Below are 23,152 nucleotides of genomic sequence, written 5' to 3' on the forward strand. Positions count from 1 at the left end.
GAGCCAACAAGGATGTGATGTTGGGCTGGTCTGACCTCAGGGACTGCAGCCTGCATCACAGAGCAACCCTGCCCCAGCCCCATCCTTTAAAACCCCCATCCTGCAGGGTGAAATCTGTGGCCTGACAGCTGTCTGAGCCTTCCCCTACTGCAGGCCAGGTTGGATTTCCAAGAGCCAGTGCTGCGGAGTGGACCCAACAAAGCTAGCCCACCTCTGACTCCAGCCAGCCACCAGCCTCGCTGCTGGGCAGCCCAAAGCTCTCTCCTGGAGGGGGGTGGAGGAAGCAAGCCACCCCACTGGTAATCAATGGCCCTGCTACTAATGGAACCACTCCTGGTGCTGACCATGCCCTGCCCCAAGCCGGAGCCCCAGGGAGCTCACAGGAAGTTGGCAGCATTGGCCTTTCCACGGAGGGCTGCTCACCAGGGCCAGTACCAAGAGGAACAAGTTTAACACTTGACGGACTGCAGACCTTGCTGAATCCGGGATGCACCCGCGGGCTGTGCTGCTTGCTTGCCAGCAGCCCAAAGGCCAGCCTGGAGTAAACCGAAGTGAGTAACTGCAGCCACTGTCATCCTTCTCAGGGAGCGCGGCTCGGCTCCTGGACCCAGCGTGCCATGCTCACTCACCCTCCAGCAGCAGAGGGGCCAGCAGTCCATTGGGGGCAGCAGGCATGGGCTGCCCCTTGGGCACCAGAGGGGTGGCACACTTCCTCCTCCAGACTCAGAGCACCAGCAGCCTCACCCCAGCGTTACTCTTCCACACGTGGAGTGAGTCTGCCTGGCCACGGCCTCTCCCCGACGCTCAGCTAACTCCCACCCCAGGAAGACAGAGGAGAGGGTCCAGTGGCCCAGGACCCGGGTGCCAACGAGTCCCCGGGCAATGCTCTGGAACTGCTCCCCACAAAGCCAGGCAGGACTCTGGGGAAGTCTCCTCTCTGGGAGCAGCCTGTCTGCAGGACACACAGCTCACCCGGCTCCCCCCTTCCTGGATCTGACCTCGGAGCATTCAGTATCCTCTCCCCTTCCGTGCGCTTCCCACTGCGAGTCTGCCCAGGCGGGGTCCTGGGGAAGCCAAAGGGTCCTCACCCCAACTCCGCAGTCAGACAGGACTCTCAGCCAGCCAGTAACACAGAACGTTTATTAGACGACAGGAACATGGTCTAACACAGAGCTTGTAGGTGCAGAGAACAGGACCCCTCAGCCAGGTCCATTTTGGGGGGCAGTGAGCCAGACAACCCCGTCTGCACTTCACTCCTCATCCCCAGCCAGCCCCCAACTGACTCCCCCTCCAGCCCCTCCTCCTCCGGGCTTTGTCCCTTTCCCGGGCCAGGAAGTCACCGGATTCCTTCATTCTCCAGCCCTTTAGCTCTCACCTTGCAGGGGGGAAGGGCCCAGGCCATCAGCTGCCAGGAAACAGGGTGTCGGCCATTCTCTGTGTCCAGACCCCTGCACACACCTGCCCTCTAGGGCTCTGCAATGATCATACACCCTTGCCCCACCACCTAGATAGTTAAGAACTGCATAGGGGAAACTGAGGCACCCCCACAATATTCAGAGAAAACATTAAGAACAGTCCCGCTTCGTCACACAGTGTCGGGACATCCCCTGCTGCGCTCTGGGACGCTTGCCCCACCCACCGCAGTGCAGCAGTTCGTCCACAGCAGACAGCTGAGGCATTGGAGAGAAAGTGCAGGAAGCAAACGGGGGCCTCTCCTGCATGCAGTGCCCGGATGAAAGGGAACGGCAGGCCCCTGCACACATCCTCCTATGGGCAGTAATACCAGTAAGGGATAGAAGAGGAGTGTCCTCAGACAACAGAGCTCATACAGTTCCTACCCTGCCTGCTAGACAAGCACCCCTTAACCCCTGGGCTGTGCACCCCTGGACTTGTTATTGCAGGGTAAGTGGTGCTGATACATATTTTAAACAGCAAGGAAAATGGTTTTTGTGGAAGAGAATCCTGTGACCTCTGCAGCCAGGTGTGGGGGGCAAGGGGGGGATTTGATCAAACCAGGGAGTTCCAACACACGACACCCTGTGCCTCTAAATCTGAGAGCCGAGGTGTGACGAAGTGGGACTGTTCTTAATGTTTCCTCGGAATACTGTAGGGGTGCCTCAGTTTCCCCTAGGCATTTCTTAAGTCTCTAGGGAGTGGGATAAGGGGGTGCAATTGTTGCAGAGCAAAGGGCCAGGGTACATAAATGGCGGCACACTGTCTCCTGGCAACTGATGGCCTGGGCCATTCTCACCTGCAAGGTGAGAGCTAAAGGGTTGGAGAACAAAGGAATCCAGTGACCTCCTGGCCCGGGGAAAGGGACAAAGCCCAGAGGAGGAGGGGCTGGAGGGGGAGTCAGTTGGGGGCTGGCTGGGGACGAGGAGTGAAGTGCAGATGTGGTTGTCTGGCTCACTGCCCCCCAAAATGGACCCTGCTGAGGGGTCCTGTTCTCTGTACCTACAAGCTCTGTTCTAGAGCATGTTCCTGTCATCTAATAAACCTCGGTTTTACTGGCTGGCTGAGAGTCCTGTCTGACTGCGGAGTTGGGGGGCAGGACCCTCTGGCTTCCCCAGGACCCGTCTGGGTGGACTCGCTGTGGGAAGTGCAAGGAGGGGCAGAGGATGCTGAATGCTCCGAGGTCAGACCCAGGAAGGTGGAAGCTGCTCCCAGAGAGGAGACTTTCCCCGAGTCCTGCCTGGTTTCATAGGGAGCAGTTCCGGAGCATCGCCCCAGGACTCGGTGACATGAGGCTTCTCGCCAGAAGAGGTACAGCAGCACCCGCAGCCACTGGGGTTAGAAGCTCCTGATGGCTCCCAAATGCCAAAGAGAGGTCTGAGGTGCCTCCCGGCAGATCCCAGGCACACAGAAAAGCGAAGGGAGCGATGGGAGCACAGCTCCCAGACCTATACACACACACTGGAAGCACACCGGCACCCTCTCGCACACCAACCCACCCACGGAGGCACTCAGAGTCAGAGCTGCTCACACACACGGGGCACAAGCAGCGGGGAAGCCATAGCATGCGGGCTGAGAGAGCTGAGCGGGTGCATGTACACAGGTATGTAGGAATAACTCCTTGAATTACAGAAGCCATGAAGATCCTCTCCAGCCTTCTGTGAGCTTCCTCCACTGGCGTCAGCTGGGCACCGGGGCCGGCTGCAGCCTAAAGGTCAAACCAGCATTAGTGTCACCCTTCGTGCCACTCACTGTCCTGAGCAAAGGAGGCAGCTGGGGAACCGCCTGCTGGCAAACTACTGGGGTGCTTTGCCAAAGGCAGGGCTTAGACCCCGCAGAGCAACTCTCCAGGAGCAGGGGAGTGGGAGGAAGCTGGCCTCCTGGGGCCCAGAGCTGGTGACAAATGCAGAGGGAGTGTGCGTTTGCCCCCTCAGTCGCCTGCTGCTGAACAGCATAGGAGTTTGCATGCCCTGCGTGCTGCAGGGACAGGGCTGGGGCAAGGCTCCCCCAGGGAGGTCTCAGCTCCAAGTAGGAACTGCCCCCCAAAGCCCTTTCCCAGGCCTTCTTCCTCTGGGAAGAGCCATGGCAGAGCCTGCAGCCAGCACTCCCAAGGGGATGAAGCTAGGCCCACAGCACTCACAGCTCCCATGGCAAAGGCCTCGCCGTCTGCCCGGACATGGCGCACTGGCCCACTCACCCACCCGCACAGGGCACCGAGGGGTCAGTGCTTGCAACGCGCTCCACCAACACTACAAATGAGCTGGGGTTAGCCCTGCTGAGCTCACACGCTCACCATGCGGCCCGGGCGTCAGCAGGGCTCCTCTTCACTACCAAAGGCTCCATGGCCCTGAGTCCCTGCGTGGGGATCCAACCTGCTGGCTGAGCAGAGGGGACGCTGGACTGGCCCCCCACTAGAAGAGGCATGGGTTTGCTGCAGTGCTTGGCAGCCACTAAGGGCAAGGAGGAAGGGAGGAGACCGATCCAGCGCTCCCAAAATAGAGAACGGAGCTCCCTCCCTCAGTGGCGTTCACCCAGCCCGAGGGGCCCGTGAGACCCTGAGGGGCCAGTCACACCCGGAGAACCAGTGGGCAGCATCCAAGAGCTCAGGCCCCGAGGAGGAGGGTGAGTGGGTGTGTGGGGGAGAGGGGCTTGGGAAGGGGTTTCTTTAACACCGCCTTCTCCACTGGTTCCTGTAGCAAGACAGACTTGAACTAGGCTAGCAGCTCCCAGGATACGGCACATGGAGGCTCAGGGCTACATTTAACAGCTGCATAGCAAAGGCTTCTTCAGGTTCCCGCAGAGTCTGTGCGTGCTCGAGGGCAGCGATACCAGGGCCAAGGGACTGCGCTCGCAAGCAGCGACCCTTCCACAGAACCTGACCAGGCAGGCCGGGGCCTGGCAAACCTTCCCTCCGGGGCAGAGGCTGGAGCCAGGCACAAAAGCTGCCATGCAGGCAGAGCTGCCAGCCAAAGATCTTGGCTCTCTAGCCACATTTCTGGAAACACACACAACACCAAAGCAACTGTCCCAGGAACACTCTAGTTACCGGGGGGGGGAGGGGGGGAGAAAGGGGGAGCTCGGATCATACGGAGCAAGGGATGGCATCCCCCCCACAAGAGTGTGCCCCGGGAAAACCAGCAGCACCCAGCTGATAGCAGAGCACTCCCACAAGCAGGCTACTTCTCAGCCATTCACAAGGACGGTTTGATTCTCCGCTGATCCCAGTCCCTTTCCACCCCCATCCCCAGCTGCCACTGGAGTCAGTAGAGTGCCCTTTTAAACCTACGCCCAATGGACACATGTCCAGCCCTCCCCACGCAGCACACCGCCCCGGCACGGCCACCGCCAGGCTGGCACACTCTGCACCACCCAGCCGAGTCACACTGGGGCACAGTTCCATACTCCTCAACTAAGAGCTTAGCCAGCTACCGTCTCAGTGACATTGCCCAATGGTGGTCACGGGGCTTTCATGGCCATGGACCTCCCCTATCCCCAGCTCCCCAACCCAGCAGCTCACCTGCTGGGGGTATCCCTCTGCGACTCCTGGGGGAGGCAGCTGCTCCTCCGCTGGCTGGGGTTTCTCCGTAGAGCAAGCCGGGTCAGACAGAGACAGAGAAGCTGAGTGACTTGGGTTTGTCCTTAGGAATCCCAGTAAGGAGACCAGGCGAGGTTCCAACTCACAACGCCCGGCCCCACATACACTGCACAGCACACGTCAGGCCTGCAGACTAATGAACGTTTCACACCACACCGGGCTAGCCCCAAAGGGCCAGGAAGGGGCATGTGGTTAGTACGCTGGGCTGGCATGCAGGAGACACAGATCAGGTTCTGGGGCAGAGGGCTCATGGCAGCATGAACAACAGGGCCAAGAGCTCAACACCTTGGGCAGGAAGCAACACCTGGTTCCGCATTGCCCCCTCCTGTCACTCCGAGAGTGATGGTGATGGCTCTGAGAGGGACTGGGGAACCGACTCCCAGACCTTGAGAAATGAACAGCATCTGCAAGAGGTTCCAAGGAAGCCCTGTGGCAGGAGTGTGCTGCTCAGAGCAAAGGGGAAGTACTAACTGTCCCTGGTTTGGAGCAGCTGGGGCACCAGCGTCCTGCCCAGGGACCTGGCTCCCCCAGGCAGATCCCAGAGGAAGCCTGCCCCCAACGTGGAAGCCTGCTCTGCGAGCCCCCACTAATGCAGCGCCCTGAGCAGGCTGCTTGGCAATGAAGGAGTGAGCTCTGTCCCTAAAACACAACCCCAAGACTCGCTACCAAACAGAGCTGGGAGGGGAAGATCACCGCTGACTGCTGCTGGACCCTATGACGTGCCCAGCAGCCAAAGGGACTCCCATTGCTGAGCAGCCGCAGGGCTCCTCCTCCAGCCCTGGCCCGCAGGCTAACAGGAGCAAGCCTATGTGTTGGAACAGGTCCAGCAGCACTGACCCGGGAGGAGCAGCACCAGCATGGGGCTGGGAACGCACAATAAGTTACGGTAAGCAGCTCACGCCATGCACCATCACCAGACGGCTCCAAGTGGCACGTCCTAGCACTCCGGCGAGGAAAAGCCATGCACTTCTTCAGCTAGGTACAGAGCGTACGAACAGTGCTTGGATGTGTGCTGGCCTGGACACCACGCTCAGCTCCGCAGCACTCACAGGCAGTGTTAGGAGTGACAGGCCCAGACCACACACCGGTGCCATGCATCCCCGGGCTAGACTGCGCACACTCATGTGTACCTTGGCTTGCCCTGGAGCAGCTGCTTTCCGAGGTGCCACTTGTGTTGGCTCCACTTTGGTTCCTGAGGGTTGCACCATCTGCTCTTGTTTTGCTTTGGGGTCTGGGGTGGCTACTGGCCCTTCCTCCTCTGCAGAAGATGGGGAGCCAGGCTTCTCGGGTTCCCTCCCAACTGGGGGTGTCTTCGGCTCAGAAGGTTTCTCCTCCTCCTGCTTCTCCGCTGGCCTGAAGCGAGGCCTGCGCTGTTTGGTTTTGCCTCGGGACATCAGGCTTCTCAGACCCACTGAGATCTCATCCTTTGGGCCAGTCTCTTTGGGCTCCGGCTTCGGGGAGGACGCAGGCAGTGGAGGTGGAGACACCACCCTCGGTGGCACCTTCTCGTCCTTCTTGGCTGGCAAAGCAGGCTCGAGAGACTTCACGTCCCTCCCCAGCTCCTTGGTGCTGCCAGAGTCCTCGCCCGGCAGGACTTTGCGCACCACCTTCCGCACCACCCTCACCACTCTCTTCCTGGACAGGCCCTGGCTCTCCTCTCCCAGCTGCTGGGGCTGGGCCAACGAGCCAGCCCTGGATCCTTCCAGGCCGTTCATAGTCTGGGCAGGTGTGTGGGAGGGAGGTTGGTTATCGCCGTTGAGCAAAGGCTCCGGGCTCTTCACTCTCTCTGGAGGCTCTGGGCTTCGGGAAGCAGGTGGCTCGTCTTCCCTTGCATTTGGATTTTCTGACTACAGTTACAAATACATGACCACATTACAGGAGGGCATCCCCTTATCACAACACACACATGCACACAGAGCGGGAGAGAGGACACACTGAAACCTCCCTTCAGCAGCTAACCCAGCTCCAGCCTCCCCTGCCAACCCCTTCAGTGCATCCACACCACAAGTGACACAGACACAAGAGAAGCGTGTTCCGGGCTCCATCCTGCGCCCACTGCCATCAGCACCAGTTTTGCCATCAGCTGCAATGGGCACAGGACTGGGTCATGGAGCTACAGATGCTTTGTTTAGTGTTCACAGGTTTCCCAGGCCAGGACAAGCTTGTTCTGAGACCTCGCCATGTGACACGGCTTACGAAGAGCACTGGTAACAGAGCTGCACCCCTCATGGAGTCCAGACCAGCCACTGCTCTGTAGGGTGCTCCCCAGAGACGGGTTTGGAAAAGGAGCCATGGTGGATGACTCTCTCAGGAGAGGGCCTTCTTCATGCACTGCTGCTTTGAGCTCTAGCACCAGGGCTAATGGAAACACTCCCAGAAAGTTTCACCCCATCTCCAGGTCCAGACAGGAGATGATGATGTCAATGTGCGACCCTACCTGCTGGAGCGTCTAACATCACAATGCTGGGGGACACCTGAACTTGCAGGTCCAGACTCCACCTCCCTGCAACAGGGGAGAGGGGCACCCACAGCACAGGGGATGGAGGACAGTTGGTCCCGACCTCCTGCAAGGGCCAGTCTGGTGGGGGAGAAACCTCTCCCTGCACTATAACTGGAAGAGACAACACCTCACACCTGTGCCTAGACTGGCAGAGCTCCCCCACTCTGGGCTCAGCTGCTCAAAGCCCCACGTACAGATGGCTGGGGCTCCTGTCTCCACCATGACAGCATGCAGGATGCACACATAAGTCCTGCACTGGTTGAAGGACTCCTCTCAGAGGTTTACTTTGCTGCTAGACTCCAGCGGGACCAGCCCAAGAAGTGGACATTTGAGCTGAACATAATTAATTCAAGGCCTCCACTGAGACTTTCCATGGTGAAGGGGGTGGCAGAGGTAGGTTCCACCCTGCCCCATCTGTCTGCAGAGAGGCAGGTGGATAAGAAACCTGGGAGCTGCCAATTCCTTGACAAGAAAGATAAACAAAGGGCTTTGAACTAAATCCTGGAGCCAAGTCCTGTGGCGTCAGCTCTGCACCATGTCATTAGTGGTGGCTGCAGCAGGAACACCAAATTACTGAGAAACACCCCCAGGCCCAGAGGTCTGCTCTTCCCATCCTGCCAAGCACGAGTGGCTCTCACCCATCCTCCCACACCCAACATGATCCAGGCTGGGAGAGACGCAAGCAGCAGTGTGTCATAGATTCTGGGCCGATTCAGATCCCGCGGGGTGTCTCAGGCTGCTGCCCTAGTCCCGTCTCTGTATGCAGCTCATTTGGTGACACAGCTCGTTCCGTCCATGCCCCTCACCTGTGTCTCATACGCACCTGCCAAGACTTTTGGCTGTCACTCTGGGCTTCTCTCCCTGTGAATGATTTACACTAATGGAGCATGTTACTGGTGATAGCGAAATGGATCCCCCAGCATGGCGCTCCCCGTGCTGCCCCTGATTGGTCAGCCCATTTGATCTCTAGGTCTCCAGCCAGCGGTTGATTCTCCGGAGAGGTAGGAACAAAACCAGCTAGAGTCTGCATCCGGGCTGGTACCATGCGGGACAGCATCTCGCCACCCCACTGCAGCTTTCTTTTCCCTAACTGCTGCCAAAAATGCCCCACTGCTCAAGCTGAGCGCTCGGAAAAGCCTCTCCAGCCTTGTCCAGGAAGCTGCACTCTCCATTTAGCTTTCTCTTTCAAAGGGGAGGGAGCAGGGGGAAATCCACCTGGTCAGGTTTAGAACAGCAACCGGGGTTCTGCAGCATGTTCACACGCTCAGCTATTCTCCCTGCAAATCGGTGCCCCACTAACAGGGCACACCTTGGAATTTCCTTCCCTGCTCATTTACCGTCATGTATGATGTTATTCCTCATGCAAACCACACGAGAACCTTTTATCGACCCCCAGACAATCCCATCCCCCAATGCTCCAATTAAAGCCAACCCAGGAAAGAGGAGATGTGCTCAAGGTGGAAAGAGACCAGCAAGCAGCAGAGCACCCGTCTGAGTGAGCAGCCAAGCCCCCAACGGGTTAACCTTGCATAGCAGGTGGTGACAAAACCCAGGTTAAAGAGACTGGATCAGTCCCAGCCCCACCGTGTGTGTCACCGCTCCTCGCCAACACCAGTGAGATCTGAAGCAGAGATAATACATTAGACTTGCAATCTAGCCTCCTTAACATACTGCACTGCAGCACAACCTGCCTTGAGAAACACTCTGCAGCAAGTTGACAGGCAAGGCAAAGCACTCACAAAACCAGCCTCTCCGGGGTGTCCACTGTGCACTTCATTCCCCACCCCACAGGGCACTGCCCCAGGCCCTGGCAGGCAGGACAGAGGCCCACATGGCTTATAACAGGTAAAGTGAGGCAGGTGACGGACTCCTGCTCCTCTCTTGTGCACCGTGCTGCTGTGGAGAGCAGCTCCCAAGAAAGCCAGCTCAGCTCGGCACCCATGGGAAATGCTGTGGCATTTGCTTCGGGCTGAGCTGGATGGGCCATGACTGCAAATACCTTATGGGCAAACTCCTCCCTGGCAAGGAACAGGGATCCCCTGGAAAGGCAAGCCGTGTCCCACAGCCCCTGGACCCGGCAGCGATTGGGTGGCTGGTCTGTGCCGAGTGGCTGCCAGCCAGCCCTCTTGTCAGCGGGGGAAGAGCAAGCTTGCAGAGGAGCTCCCAAAGGGTCAGCTGGCAGCAGCCCACATGGGATCAACGTTCCCAGCGCCAGAAAGCTGCCTGCTGATACCACATCAATCGAGACATTCGCTGATTAACACCACTGAAGTGAGAGGTGACACGGCTGGGTGTCAGAGGGGCAGCATCTCCACAGGTCCACTACTGCAGCCTGCGCTCTGTGTCTGAACAGCAGGATGGCTCTCTGGACATGGGACTGGAGGAGAGGAGGCTGCACCCAGCCCAATCTGTCAGTCATGCAGATTAGTGATGATGCTGTATGGATCTTTCTGTAAAGTCACTTTTATAGCAATACAGTTCCAGCAAGACGAGCTGGGACTTTGGTAAGATTACCGCTTTATCAGCACTGTGTGTCATTTCTTTCCTCCAGAGGGGTTCCACACAGCTTTGCCAACCATCAATATACAGGTTTCAGAGTATCAGCCGCGTTAGTCTGTATCCACAAAAAGAACAGGAGGACTTGTGGCACCTTAGAGACTAACAAATTTATTTGAGCATAAGCTTTCGTGAGCTACAGCTCACTTCATCCGATGCTTTCCAATGAAGTGAGCTGTAGCTCACGAAAGCTTATGCTCAAATAAATTTGTTAGTCTCTAAAGTGCCACAAGTCCTCCTGTTCTTTTCACCAATATTCAGGAATCACTTGCTCCACCTCTGGAATTCAGCCATCTCTGGGGAGGAGCCAGGCTGCTCATGCCCACAACAACAGAGGAAAGAAAGGGAAGTTTGGTGTGGGGACAGGAGGCAGCAGAAGGACGCTGACGGAGCATGTCCCAGGACCTTTACTAGCCCTGCACAGCAAAGCAAGCCTCAGCTCTCAAGGGTGCATGTGAAAGACCATCCCAATAACCTGCCACCACTCCATGGATCAGCCTGGCGAGGAGCATAGAGCAACCCTGCTGGGAGGTGAACCACTGCTCCCGGCAGCTCCGCTTCTGAGCCTTAGTGCAACAACCAGCCATCCCCTCAAGTCAACTGATGCCCCCTTCTTCAGCTCCACCCTTATTAGTATAGAGGGATCTGCCCCCAGCTCCTGGGGATCAGCATCCTACAGGCAGAATGACACACCAACCTGCTCAGCGACCATTTCTGCCTGCATCTCATGCTCAGCCAATCAAATCCCGTTCTACTCCCATCCTGTCTCCAAGGTAACCACCCCGCAGCCACGGAATCACACTCCCTGACCCCCAATAAGCGAGGCACTAGGCGAGGGGTGCAGGTTTGCCTGATGGCTCAGAGCAGCACATGGCAGGGCAGTCTGGGCACCGTCACATGGGATTCACCCCAGAACCACTGCAGAGTCTCTCTACGGGCCTCTGACCTACCCAGGGTTGTGACCAGCTGCCCCCTGAGGGGGCCGCACCAAGCCCACTGGGCCTGGGAACAGCAGCTTCCTCCTCACTGGACAAATCCCACCCTCCAAAAGGGAAAACAGCAGCAGCGGCTTTGCTGAACCAGAGGCTCACCACCTTGTCCCAGAGCCAAAAGCAGCACGCCACCCTGGGTCCACGTCTTTGTCACCAGCAGTGCTAGTACCAGCCCAAAGAGCAAGCTGCCTACTAAGCAGAGTTGGTCTGGTACCTGCTGTCAATGGCCTTTGGGTCTCAAAGGAGGTTGTCTGGGCCTGTGAGTTAGCACAAGCTGGATGCAACACTCAAAGCTAGCCCCCCGATCCCACAGACACTTACTGCCCCATCCTCTTTCCCAGTTCTTTTCACAGATAAAAGTTTGTCCTCATCCTTAACCTGCGGGATAAACAGAGAAGAGGGGCACATTTTAGTCAGAACTCTCAAAGGGACTCCCAGACTCTCTCTCACACACACTTTCCAGGTTTCAGAGTAGCAGTCGTGTTAGTCTGTATTCGCAAAAAGAAAAGGAGTACTTGTGGCACCTTAGAGACTAACAAATTTATTAGAGCATAATGCATCCGATGAAGTGAGCTGTAGCTCACGAAAGCTTATGCTCTAATAAATTTGTTAGTCTCTAAGGTGCCACAAGTACTCCTTTTCTTTTTTACACACTTTCCACTAGCTCTTTCTGAGCACACGAGCATGGCTGAGATCAGAGCTGTGGGGGGTGCGGCTGCTTCCAGAGACTTCGGCTTAGGCTGCTCCCATTCTTGTGCAATTCACTGCTGCGACCACAAGAGTTCAAGCAGAAGCAGGACCTCTGGAACTCACCGCTGCAGGACACTGGGGCAAACAGCTTAGAAAGGTTCAAAGATGACAAGAGTTATGAAAGCAAGAGTAGCATTAGCAGATATATTAACATGAAGAAAGTTACAAGGACATCTGATACTCATGCTTCAGAGCAAAAAGGGGTTGCTTGTGGGGCTCATGAAGCAAAAGCCACCCAAGGGACGCCATTAGACAATGGAGTGTGTTATGGGGGAACTTTTATGCCTTCCTCTGAAGTATGAAGCATAGGCCATGGCAAAGCCAGGGACCCTGAGGGTGCATTCAGTAGACAGTAAAGCTTATGGCTTCCCTTACGTTCACAAGCATTGGAGACAAATGCAAAAATGTTTCCCAATTATTTCAAAATCAAAAAGCGCACCGAGCCTGCTGTGGGGGAGAAAGCAGAGATAACACTGAAACACTCCGCCTGCATGGCTTTGTAACATCACTCAGCAACATGCCGACATGCTCTATAGCTCACAGCAGCTAAGCTCCGTCAAACAGGAGGGACTGTATTTGCAGTTGGTGACATGGCTGGCAACTAAAGCCCTGTTCCCCCTCCCCAGGAGGGTTTCTAGCTTTCTGCTTGTTACTCAGTTTAGCTCTGACAACTGAGCTAAACTGAGTAATAAATGAAAAGCCAAGTGCTCAGATAAGAAAAGTGACCTGGCTTGGGGCGAGGTGCCCCTGCTCTTACCACCTCAGACTGACAGATTGCATGTTAAACGTCATCAGCTAATCTCTCCAGCAGCCGGCCTTTTGGGAAGCGCTGGCGAATACAAGCACACGCCTTTGCCCGCCCTGGAAAATTTCAGGGAAGGCAAGCGGTGACCAGGGCTTCTTTAAACCTGGCAGTGCTCTGGAAAGGCTTTTCTACAACAGAGGATAGACTAACAGGGAGGAAAGTTTCCTTGGCCTGTGTGATTGTGCCCTGCACCGCGTTAGCAACAAGGTGTCCCTGGCAGCAGGAAGCACAGCAACTCCCTAATCAATAACTGATCTCTAGTCAGGGCAAGCCATCGCCCAAAGTATGCCATCTTAACTGGGAACCCAATAACAGGCCTGATCCAAAGTTCACTGAAAACCATGGAACGACTCCCATGAACTTCACTGGTTCTAGGTTCAGACCCTAAGAGAGGCCAGTAGAACAGAAAGCAGTGTGAAAAGCCTTCACATGAAATACAGTATTGGAGTTACAGAGTCAATAGTCCCTGCATTCGGCTGTTTCTCCTTGAAGCCTACCTAACCACTGCGCCCCAGCTGAATGCATCCCCAGGAAGTGGGATTTCAGCTATTCCCATCCCTGTTGAGCGGCATTCACAGCTGACTGCTGTCCCCCAGCTTTAGTGAGGGAAATACAGTCTCCCCCCTCTCCCCCCCGCATGAAGCAAGTGGCAACGGTTAGAATTAAATGTGGTTAGGAACATCTTCTGTGAAAACGGTCAGTCACAAGCGGGCCACTGGCAGCATTAGTAATTCACCCACTCAGGCCATGCATTAGTAACCCCTCCTCGGGGTAATCCCCCAATACCATGGTACAAGGGGGAACTCAGCCCCCCTCCCCCCCACAGCTACTGTAAAACTTGGGTTTCAGGATGTAACAGGCTTCAGTGTCTCACCATTTCACTGTTTCCAGTGCACCCAGCCTCTCAGCCAGCAAAGCCATGGCTCCCACATTGCACTCGGGCCCCCAGAGACCAGTGCTTTCCGGATCAGGAGCTATGACTACACCTTGGGAAGCTTCTCCGAAGCATTTAAACAACACCCCAAGGAGATCCCCACCCTAGAGCTCAGCGTCTGCATTTAAATTCAGCTTGACTCATGATACAAAAGAAGTCTCACAAGCTGAGGTCAGTGCACAGATGGGAATCCTTCCTCACCAGTTTGGGTTACTGCTGGCACTTGAGAGTACAGCTCAGCACCCGCTACCCCAAGAATGGCTCATGCTGGCTTGGGCATTGCTCCTGCACATGTCACTCCAGAGCGTCAAAGCCACTTCATTTGCAAGAGTGAAGGACCGCACAGCAGCTGTGGGCTCTCCTCTTTGCCTCCCTGCACAGACCCCAAAGCCAAGGTTACAGTAATGTTCTTGCAGCACAGCTGGACCAGGAGCCCAGATGTTAGTGCTGCTTAACACAGGTTATTTACCAGGCAGATGTTAATGATGGGGGGAGCAGCTCCTAGTTTGCTCAGTTCACAAGGGGGGAATTTGGCCTCTGTGCAGAGGACATCCCTGAAATCCCATTTCAAGCCTTGTGCTGGCCCGCTGCACTGGGGGAATTGCACTCAAGGTGAGCAGCACATCGCACCAGGCAGAAGTTTGCAACAGCTGTTTGAAAGTAAGTGCTTGACGTGCATGCTGCATTGCTGTGTCCGCCCCGCCCAGCCCCCACCGCGAGCAAGGGGGCACTCCTCATCCTGAACACTCCCCAAACTGGGCAAACTAGGAACAGCTTCCTGGTAACATGCTGTCTGCTGGGCACACAAACTGCACAAAGGCTGAGCATGGCAGGGGCGGCAAACACAAGCGAGACTTCCCTTTTGTTCCCAGAATGCAAACCGTGAAGAAAAGGCCATGGCGATGTCACAGGGAGCTGGAACCGGGACAGCTTCCCTGACTGGGAGGAAGAGAGGGGAGAGGTGAAACTTACGTTTAAGCAATGATCTTGCTTCTTCCTAAAGAGGAATGATGGGCCAGGCACATGGCCATTCAGCAGGGGTGCTGGGCCATGCCTGGGGTGCATACGGGAGCAAGACAGGGAAAGGGAGAAGCTCTCCAAGGAAATTTAAAACAACAAATTCTGTAAAATGAGGGATATTACAAGACGAAGGCATGAGAACAGAGCTGGACTGAACGCTCTCACATGGGGAGAACAGCCAGTCAGAGAACCAAACCTCAGCCATGTCTCCAGACAGCAGCTCGCGGCAAAGACTCGATTGGGAGATAGGTTTTTTTCTGTTTTCCTGTTAATTAGCCAAAAGCTGCTCCTGCCCTTGCTGTTTTCAGCACCAGCTTTCCAGTAGAACAACAGCACAAGACAAGCCCAGTCATAAGGGCTCAGCGGCTGGTTTCGCTCCACGTTCCAGCAGGAACCCCGGCACTCATACGCAAATCTACCCCGAGGAGTTACTGGGATTTAAGCAGCAACTATACGTAAAGCGTAAACACAAGGCAGATCTATACAAAGTGCCCCCATTACGCCCTCTAGGACTAGGGCAGGGTCACTGCTTCCCCTCCTGATCGGTCAAGGATTGAGGGGAGAGGCGCACAGCCTGCCAACTCTTACATACCGCTCTGGCCTTTGGCAAAGAGGAGAAATTGTGCTGTGTAAAATAGAGAGCGCAGCATTTACACTGGCTACACAGCGGTAAGGCAAATTCCCGAGGATACAACTCAGCCCAGAGTCCAGCCGCTCTAGAAAGTCTGGCTTCTCCAGAGCCTGGAGAGGAAACGAGCGTCCTAGCTGAACTACTCCCTTTCCTTTTTATCACTAACATGTGGCACCTTAAGTGTGCACAGGGCTACACTTGCCCCAGAGAGCTCACAGCCCTGGATGTACAATACCAAGCAACACAATGGAGCAAAAACACACACACACACACACACACACACACACACAGGGTCATTCTCACTGATTTCCCCCACAGTACTAGCACACAGCTAATAACATGCAGCCATGCTGTGTGGCACTAGCCACCCCCTGAGCTATATCTGTCCCGACAAGGAACCATCTCTCCATTCAAACCACAAGCACGGAAACCAACAATGGAGTAAGCTAATGCCAACATTTTGCCCCATGGGTCCAATTACACCTGCACTGCAGGTGCGGATGGAAGCCTGAAAGGCTCAGCCAGCCTGCCTGACGGATGAAGACATGGGAGGTGCTGGGCTCCAATAGGGATGCGCAAGGACTTGCATGTGGTAGAACTGTTAGAGCGCCAAGCGAGGCCCGGAGCCCAGGATGGTGGGAACGCACAAGTGACAGCTCCGCAGTTCTCCGCCAGCAGAAACCTGGTGAGCCAAAAACAGTGGCCTCCTGGCAACTGCCACAGCCTCCTTTGGCACTAACTGTCCTTGGATGGCCATCATCATGGGACCAGTCAGCTAGAGCCAGACAGACAGAAATCAGCTCTCTGGGAGGCCTGGGGGACGGGCGGGGTGCTGGCTTGTCCCTTAGGCGTTCCGATCAGAACTAGTGAGAGGAAAGGGGGATGCTCCAGCCACCACGAGGGAAAGGGACTTTCAAAGGTCCCCTCTGAAGGGTTTGCTCTCTCTGTTAACTCCTGTTTAACGCCAGTGCCCCAAGCCCACTCTGGAGAATGGATTTCATCACCCCCCATCCCTTCGGCTGAGCTGCCAGAGCTCCCAGCTCATGCACTCAGGCTGCCAGGGACCCTCTAGCAGCAGCAGCAGGCTGCACACACCCCACTTTTAAAAGCACAAACCAAGCAGATTTATTAAGCTTTCTGGTTGTTCCATACCCTCTCCTCAGGCCTCAAGCCACTCAAGAGAGAGAGAGAGCTAGGCAGAGCAGAGGGCACGCTCCCGGGCAGCAATGCCTTCACACCATCCCCCAGGAGTGTGCTACACTTGGCTACCCCCGGCGGATTCAGAGAACAGCCTTGCCTCCAGCACCCCTTGTGGGATACATAGTCGCCCTCCTGCCCATGACATGGGAGGGCAGGCAGACAGGAAGGTCTTGGAGATCGCGCCCCCCAACAAATCCAGTGAGCCCCACAGGATCCTGTCTGAGCTGCGCTCTGGCCACTGTGACCCAGAGAAACAGAACAGGGCTCTCGCCCTGCTAGTCTGTGAGTGACTCGGGGGCTCAACAGGGAGTGGGCAGGGGGGAGGTTTAAATACATTCAAACCCAAACGCCGCCCTGCCCCAGCTCCCTGCAGGGGAAGCCTTTCCCAGCCGAAGCTCTCCGACGCCGGGGCTGACATAGCACTGAAATCCCCACAGGCACTCTTGCCCGTTCTCAGCCAGGGTGAATGGAACAGCCCCACAGCAACAACGGCCTCCCCGGCCCTGCCTCAGGCTGCTCTGCGCCTCCCCAGCAAGCCCAGCAGGTTCCCCTCTGCAGGGGAATGTAGCGCTGGGGAGGCTGCCGGACAGCTCTGGAGACGTGCAGCCAGAAAACAGGCACAGCAGCAGGACAAGCTCTCCCCACCCCAGCCCAGCCCAGCCCGCCTCAGTCCTGCCCTGCAGCAAAGCCTCTGGAGCGAAGGGACTGGTCCCTGCCCACCCCTCTGCCGAGAAGAGCTACAAGGGGTCATTACGATGAGCTTGCCTGGACACTTTGGTGACGTGGGCACTTGGCCCACTAAGGGACCCATCAGTGGGCAGCTGAAATCAGATGACAATATCCTTTGGTCACTGCTGGATCTGGACTGGTGACTAGCAATGACAGATGCCCCACAGCCCCGTGAGCCAGCCTGTGGCATGAGCTAGCAAACTCTGAGGAGGAGGGACCTTGTCCCGCTGGACATCCCTCCCTTCCCTAGCCGGCCCCACACATGGCACTCACCATTTATTCTGAGATGCTGACGCCGCGTCAGTGCTGCTGGCTGCCAACCACCACTCACTGGAGTTGTATCCTCGGTGAGCCCAAACAGGGCGATGAGTGGCTTGGGGACCGCCCAGCCCCTGGGCAACGACTGTGTGAGGGCAGTGGCAGGCAGGATCCGCCCAGACCCTTGTACGCGGGGCTCAGATCGGGCTGTGGGAGGGAATCCCTTTGGGGAAGTGAGCTTCTGCCTCCCCTCCCCTCCTCTGCCAGGAATTTGAACTCGATACACTTGTCGAAACTCTGACCATAAATTTGGAGGAAGAGGCATGTATCTGGTTTCCTGCTTCCGGCTCCGTCAGACAGTCCCCGTATGAGACCAGCCCCGCGTCAGAGGAGAGCCTCTCCCCAGAGCCAGCCCCAGCCAAGTATTGACTTCTCCAGGGGGTCTCCCTCTCACACAAGACCAGTATACACCAGCTTCACTACTCAACCGACCCCAGACAGCAGGGAGGAAAGGGCCACAGCAGGCAACAGTGACACCAGCAGGCTGTGTCCCGGCTCCTGGCTGGCATGTGGCTGCCGTGAGCCTTGTGCCAGTGCTGCAAGGTGCTGGGGAGCACCACTCCACAGCCTTGGCTTGGCCAGCAGCAATTCCCACACAGCCCCACAGCGGCAAGGCTACGTGCAGGCAGGTACTGCTGCTGCCCCTCAGCACAGTCTACACTGCAAGTGTGGCTGGGGTCCCGGCTAATGCATCCGCCTTTGTAACAAAAGTGTAAGCCACAGAAATGCTGACAGGCTTTCTACAATGCCAGAGCTTGTTCCACAGAAAACTGGCTCCTCTAAGCTGCTTTTTATCCTTCTGAATTCAATTGTTCTCCGGTTCTCCTACCTCTCCTGTTATTTATACTTGGTTATTTATTCTGTCCCACTTTGTTTTGCCAGAATTCTATCGGCAGGGCCAGTGCTCAGACTGCTCTGGTTAGCTCCCCCAGACACAGCAAGCGAACGGTTCTCCATAGGTCTGCTCGGTAACGAGACTGATCACACAGGCACCAGACTGCTCCTGACAGGGGGTGGAAAAGGCTCCAGGCTGGTCCTTTACCAAGCAAAGATTTAAGACAGGGTCGTCAGTAGGTGGACTGGGGGCCAAAGCCAGACCTCCAGACACTTTTGAACGGACTGCAAAATCGTTTTATTTACTTTTATTATTATTATTATTTTCTCTGGAGTCTGGATCTTGACCAAGAAATTTGGACCTTGACAAAAGAGAACTGGTTTCAGAGTAGCAGCCGTGTTAGTCTGTATTCGCAAAAAGAAAAGGAGGACTTGTGGCACCTTAGAGACTAACAAATTTATTGGAGCATAAGCTTTCGTGAGCTACAGCTCACTTCATCGGATGCATTGAATGCAGGAATTTGAAGTGAGCTGTAGCTCACGAAAGCTTATGCTCCAATAAATTTGTTAGTCTCTAAGGTGCCACAAGTACTCCTTTTCTTTTTAAAAGAGAACTGCTTACCCCTAGCTTAAGCCAACTCTGCAGATCCAGAGGGAAATTCAGTGACGCCCAAGAACGAACTCACCAGCACCCAGACACCACGGTGGTGGGCACACAGCAACGCCCCAGGCAAGGGAAATCCCTGCTGTGGGAGCAGTGGTACTCATCTCCCAGGCAATGCAGCCTCACTCACTGGCAGTGCCAAGGCAGCCCAAGTCGTTGCCATCACAGGCCCTGTCCAGAGGAACAGCAGAGTCTGGCTCGGCCTGGATCCTCACAGCCCAGGGACTAAGAAATAGCCCTTTTAACTGCAAGCATCACCAGGCAGCACATTCCAGGGATCCGACTCCTCCCCACACCTGCCTGCACTACAGCCCTTTCCGGCCCTGGAAAGCTGCTCCAGAGCAGCCCCTCTGACAAATAAAGGGGCTCGGAGAAATAAATCTGCCAGCCAGCACATCTCAAGGGCAGGGCCTGGAAGCAGAAATCTCCAGCTACCCCCGCCCTACAATGCGGGCCAGGGCCAAGGCTGAGCAAGCTCAATGGACCATACTTTCCCACTCGCGCGACCAGACAGGAGCCTTCCCTGGAGCACTGGGGGGCACTGCAATGCCACTGGAAAGCGCCCAAGGGGCTGCCCCAGCAGCCCTCCCAGCTCCAAAGGGTTTGCTAAGGTGCCAGCGTTAACAAACGCACCGTGCACGGTTCTCTAACACAGACTTGTAACATCTAGAGTCCCTAGGACAGTTAACCAGGGCTCTCCTCCGGGGACCACACTTGCCACGCAGCGGGCAGGAGCCGGCCGCACTCTCAGCAGGCCACAAGGGAAATCACACCTCGCCCACATGTTGCGGACTTCCCCAAGGGCACCTGCAAAGCCTGGATGCCCGTTAGACTGAGCCATGGCAGGGCAAATGACTGAGAAACATCAGCACGTCTCCAGTACACCCTGGGCAGCATCTAAAAATAGGCCAGCCTTACAATGGTGGCCTGCTGGCCCCGCCCGGCCCCCTAAGAGCCGAGCGCACTCCACCTCTGAGCCCGCTCCAGGCACTCATGCGAGGGGGGAAGGAGCCCTTACCTGGAGAACCTTCTACCTTACCAGCGAGGTGGGGCTGGGGCCCTGGCAGCGCCCAAGAGGAGAGGGCCAAGCAGGCAGCCGGGCAGGGCGTCCGCTGCAAAGAGAGCGAGCGTAACGTGATAGGTAAGCCAAGTGTCAGTTCCCCAGTGCTGCAGCCAGAGGCACAGGGACAGCTGGGCTGATACGGCCACCCTAAAAATAGCCAAAGAATGCAAGGCAGAGCGCAAGCCTGCCCTGCTCCCTGTCGCCAGCCCCCACCCCCGTTCCCCACTCGCCTTTGCCAGGCCTTTGAATGCACACATGGGAAGAGCTGCACCACCGGGGTAAGGGCGTCTGGCAGCCGGGCTGCTAACGCAGCTCTGCGGAAGGAAACCCTCCTCCAAGGGGAGCGCAGCCGCAGCGAGCACCTCACCTGCCACACTGCCAGCTGCCCAGGAGAAACAGGACTGGGCACTGCACCTGACCCTGCAGAACAGCAGCTGTGCCAGGGAGCCTTGGGACACAGGCTCATGTGACAAGGAAGCCTGCATGAACAAGGGAACGATAACCCCCACACAAGAGGGGCCAGAGCCCTCCTGAGATGAGACCTCTATGGCTCGGGGGGGGACAGTCCCACGGGTTTCCACATGCTGTTCCCATGCCAGCGCTGCGCCCTGCTCCAGGCCTTGTGCCATGGGAGGGTGCTAGACGGAAGTAGTAACTGCAGCTCTTCCACAAGCAACAAAGGGAGGAGCCTGGCCAACGCCTGGGTGATAGAGCGTATACACAGAGCACAAATAACCCCTTCGGGCAGTAGGCAAGAAATAGGAGAGGGGAAACAGCAGAAATGCAGCCGTGCTCCCCAGGTGGTTGCTTGCTCTGCTGGCAGCCAGCGACTCAGGGAAGGGATAACCCTCTGTGTGTCTGCTCCAGCCTCAGGGGAAGAGTCTGCTCCAAGCAGCCAAGCTGGGTTCCTTCTTAGAAAGCTTCCCCTGGCTGCAACTCTGCCAGTGACAGTGCTAGATTTTAACCACAGGGTCCTCTAACTGCTCAGCCTAAGGGGCAGTGATCAGAGCCTGTGCGAGCGTCACCACCAGGGAGACCCGCTAAGAAAGAAAGTCCAGCACGCAAGGCCAGTGTCTTTCACACTATGGCATTACCTTATGGATTCACACATACTCCTGGGCTCGAGGTGCCAAACACTGGTGTCCGCAAGCCTGGCTCACTGGGGTACCCGCAAGCAAGGCTTCTAGATCCAGCCAGATCACAGGGTCTGCGGCTCTCTGGCTGCCTTCCCCAAACGGATGCCCGTACATATTTCAGCCTAAATCTGGAGGGGTCCATATGTAGGACCAGACAGAGAGAAACCCATTTCAGGCCCAACATTTGGTCTGCATTGGTAAAACATTTGACAAAGCCTCATAGGAATAAAAACAGTGCCCTGACATCTTACATGTGCAGTGAAATATTTACACGGGGTGGGAGAGGACAGGGGGACGTTAACTCTTGTCCCCCCTGAATCCAATCCCAAGAGCACAGGAACCAGCCATGGAAACTACGGCGGAATGGCCTGAGCACAGTGAAACGGCGTGAGCAGGCAGTATCCAGGAAGAGAAGCCAACCAGAGCCCCTCTGTTCTGCTCTCCTCAGGGGGCTGGTAGCAAACTGGGAGAATTATGCTAAGAGGACCCCACACCTCAGTGCTAGGGGGTAGGACAGGACCCTCTCCTCACCAACAGGCACCTGGCGAGAGTCCAATAAACCCACGGTGTTTGCCTGGGAGACAACCTGGGTGTTTGGGACCTGCCAAGGAAAGGAGGCCAGGATCACAGAGTCCCCAGCGTGGGAGAGAAGGAGGCAGCACTAATCTATCCGGCCTGGGGGGGGAGTAACATGGTGCAGCAGCTCCCAAGAGTGCGAGTACCCCCGTGAGTACAGCCAGCACGTGCGCGAAGGCACAAAAACAATCCCTGACTTTTTAAGTCTGCCTTAGCCTTTCAAAGCCCCCTGTGCCCAGCAGATGGCGCAGGCCTCCTGCTCCCAGCTGGCTGCGCTCTGCGCGTGCACCCTTCACTAGCCGTGACAGGTTTGTGCCAGGCTCACAGATTTGCCGTGGTGAGGGCACCACCCACTCCTGGAGAAGCAGAGGCATCCGGATGACTTGCGGAGCATGAGCCTGGCTCAGGAGCACTTCCCTCAAGGAGGCAGGGTGGGGATGGACACAGGTTGGTGCGAAAGCAAAACCACTGGAGCTGAACTGTGCAGCTAAGCCCTGGTGCTGACACAGAAAAGAAAGGTCCTGACAGCTCAGTCACTAGCGACCCCATGGCCCTTTCCCCACAGGGGTGCCAGCCCCCAGCACTCTGGCCAAAGCCCAGTCAGAGCGATTGCATCCAGCCATGCTGCAGCTTCATGTCCTGCTCAGAGCTGCCCTGTAACGTTCCGTGTTAAACATCTACTGCATTTCGCTTTCAGAGGTGGCTGCTGTCAGCAGCCAATGCAATACTGCACAGCCCGCTTAGCTGAAACTCCAACTCCAGACAAACTCCAACTCCCAGGACACAGGGCCAGACGCCGAGCTTGTAGAGGGCTCCAGGATCCCTCAGGAGGAAAAGTCACTTATCAGCATGTTCTCACTACAGAAACCAGGAGGCCATCAGGAAATACCCAGAGAACGCTCCTGTCTGCCCCAGGAGGCACGTCAGGCTGTCTCTAGGGGACACCAATATCCCCGTGGCCATTCCCAATCCTGCAGCACCCTCATTCTAGTCCTGGGCCCCCTCCCAGCTTTGCCAATGCCCCATATTTGCTGGCATGCCCCCAGATTACACAGAGCCTATGAAAGGGTATCCCCTCTACAGTCCTGCACTCAGTGAGCCCTGAGCTTGGCAGCAGGTCTCCTGTATAACATCCGAGGGGGGGCGGGGGCAGTGCAAGCAGTCCATGAAGAACCACAGCCCGCAACGCCTGAGGCCGTGATACCCAAAACAAGAAAGCCTGTGAGAAGAGCGATCTGGCTGGGAGAGCAAACCATGAGTTAATGGCCCTACACTGTTACACACCCCTGCCGCAGCCAGCAGGCCTCCATTGTCATTTGTTCCTAATAAGTGCTAATTAGCAGTAGCTGGGTTAACCCGCCTGTCTACCAAGCGGGGTGGTCCACAGGTAGCCAGCA

General features: G+C 56.4%; 1 protein-coding gene across 22 annotated transcripts in view; it reads right to left on the reverse strand.

Annotated features, from left to right (window-relative positions):
- The window catches only part of MYO18A (myosin XVIIIA), a 140,298-nt gene that overhangs the window by 69,027 nt on the left and 48,119 nt on the right, over positions 1–23,152 (reverse strand). For 3 of the 22 annotated variants that reach the window (XM_043499210.1, XM_043499212.1, XM_038375425.2), the window contains 4 exons: positions 11,417–11,473; positions 6,178–6,894; positions 4,970–5,032; positions 3,083–3,160 (listed from right to left, as the gene is read on the reverse strand). The exons of 9 other annotated variants lie outside the window; for them this stretch is intronic. In XM_043499210.1, coding sequence (XP_043355145.1) covers positions 3,083–3,160; positions 4,970–5,032; positions 6,178–6,894; positions 11,417–11,473 — 915 coding nt within the window. Of the gene's footprint in view, positions 1–3,082; positions 3,161–4,969; positions 5,033–6,177; positions 6,895–11,416; positions 11,474–17,437; positions 17,653–20,273; positions 20,320–23,152 lie in introns of those variants that run through there. 10 more of the 22 variants (XM_043499214.1, XM_043499213.1, XM_043499211.1 and 7 more) reach the window with 6 other exon arrangements.

This window comes from Dermochelys coriacea, chromosome 17, assembly GCF_009764565.3.
Source record: "Dermochelys coriacea isolate rDerCor1 chromosome 17, rDerCor1.pri.v4, whole genome shotgun sequence".
NCBI lineage: Eukaryota > Metazoa > Chordata > Testudines > Dermochelyidae > Dermochelys > Dermochelys coriacea.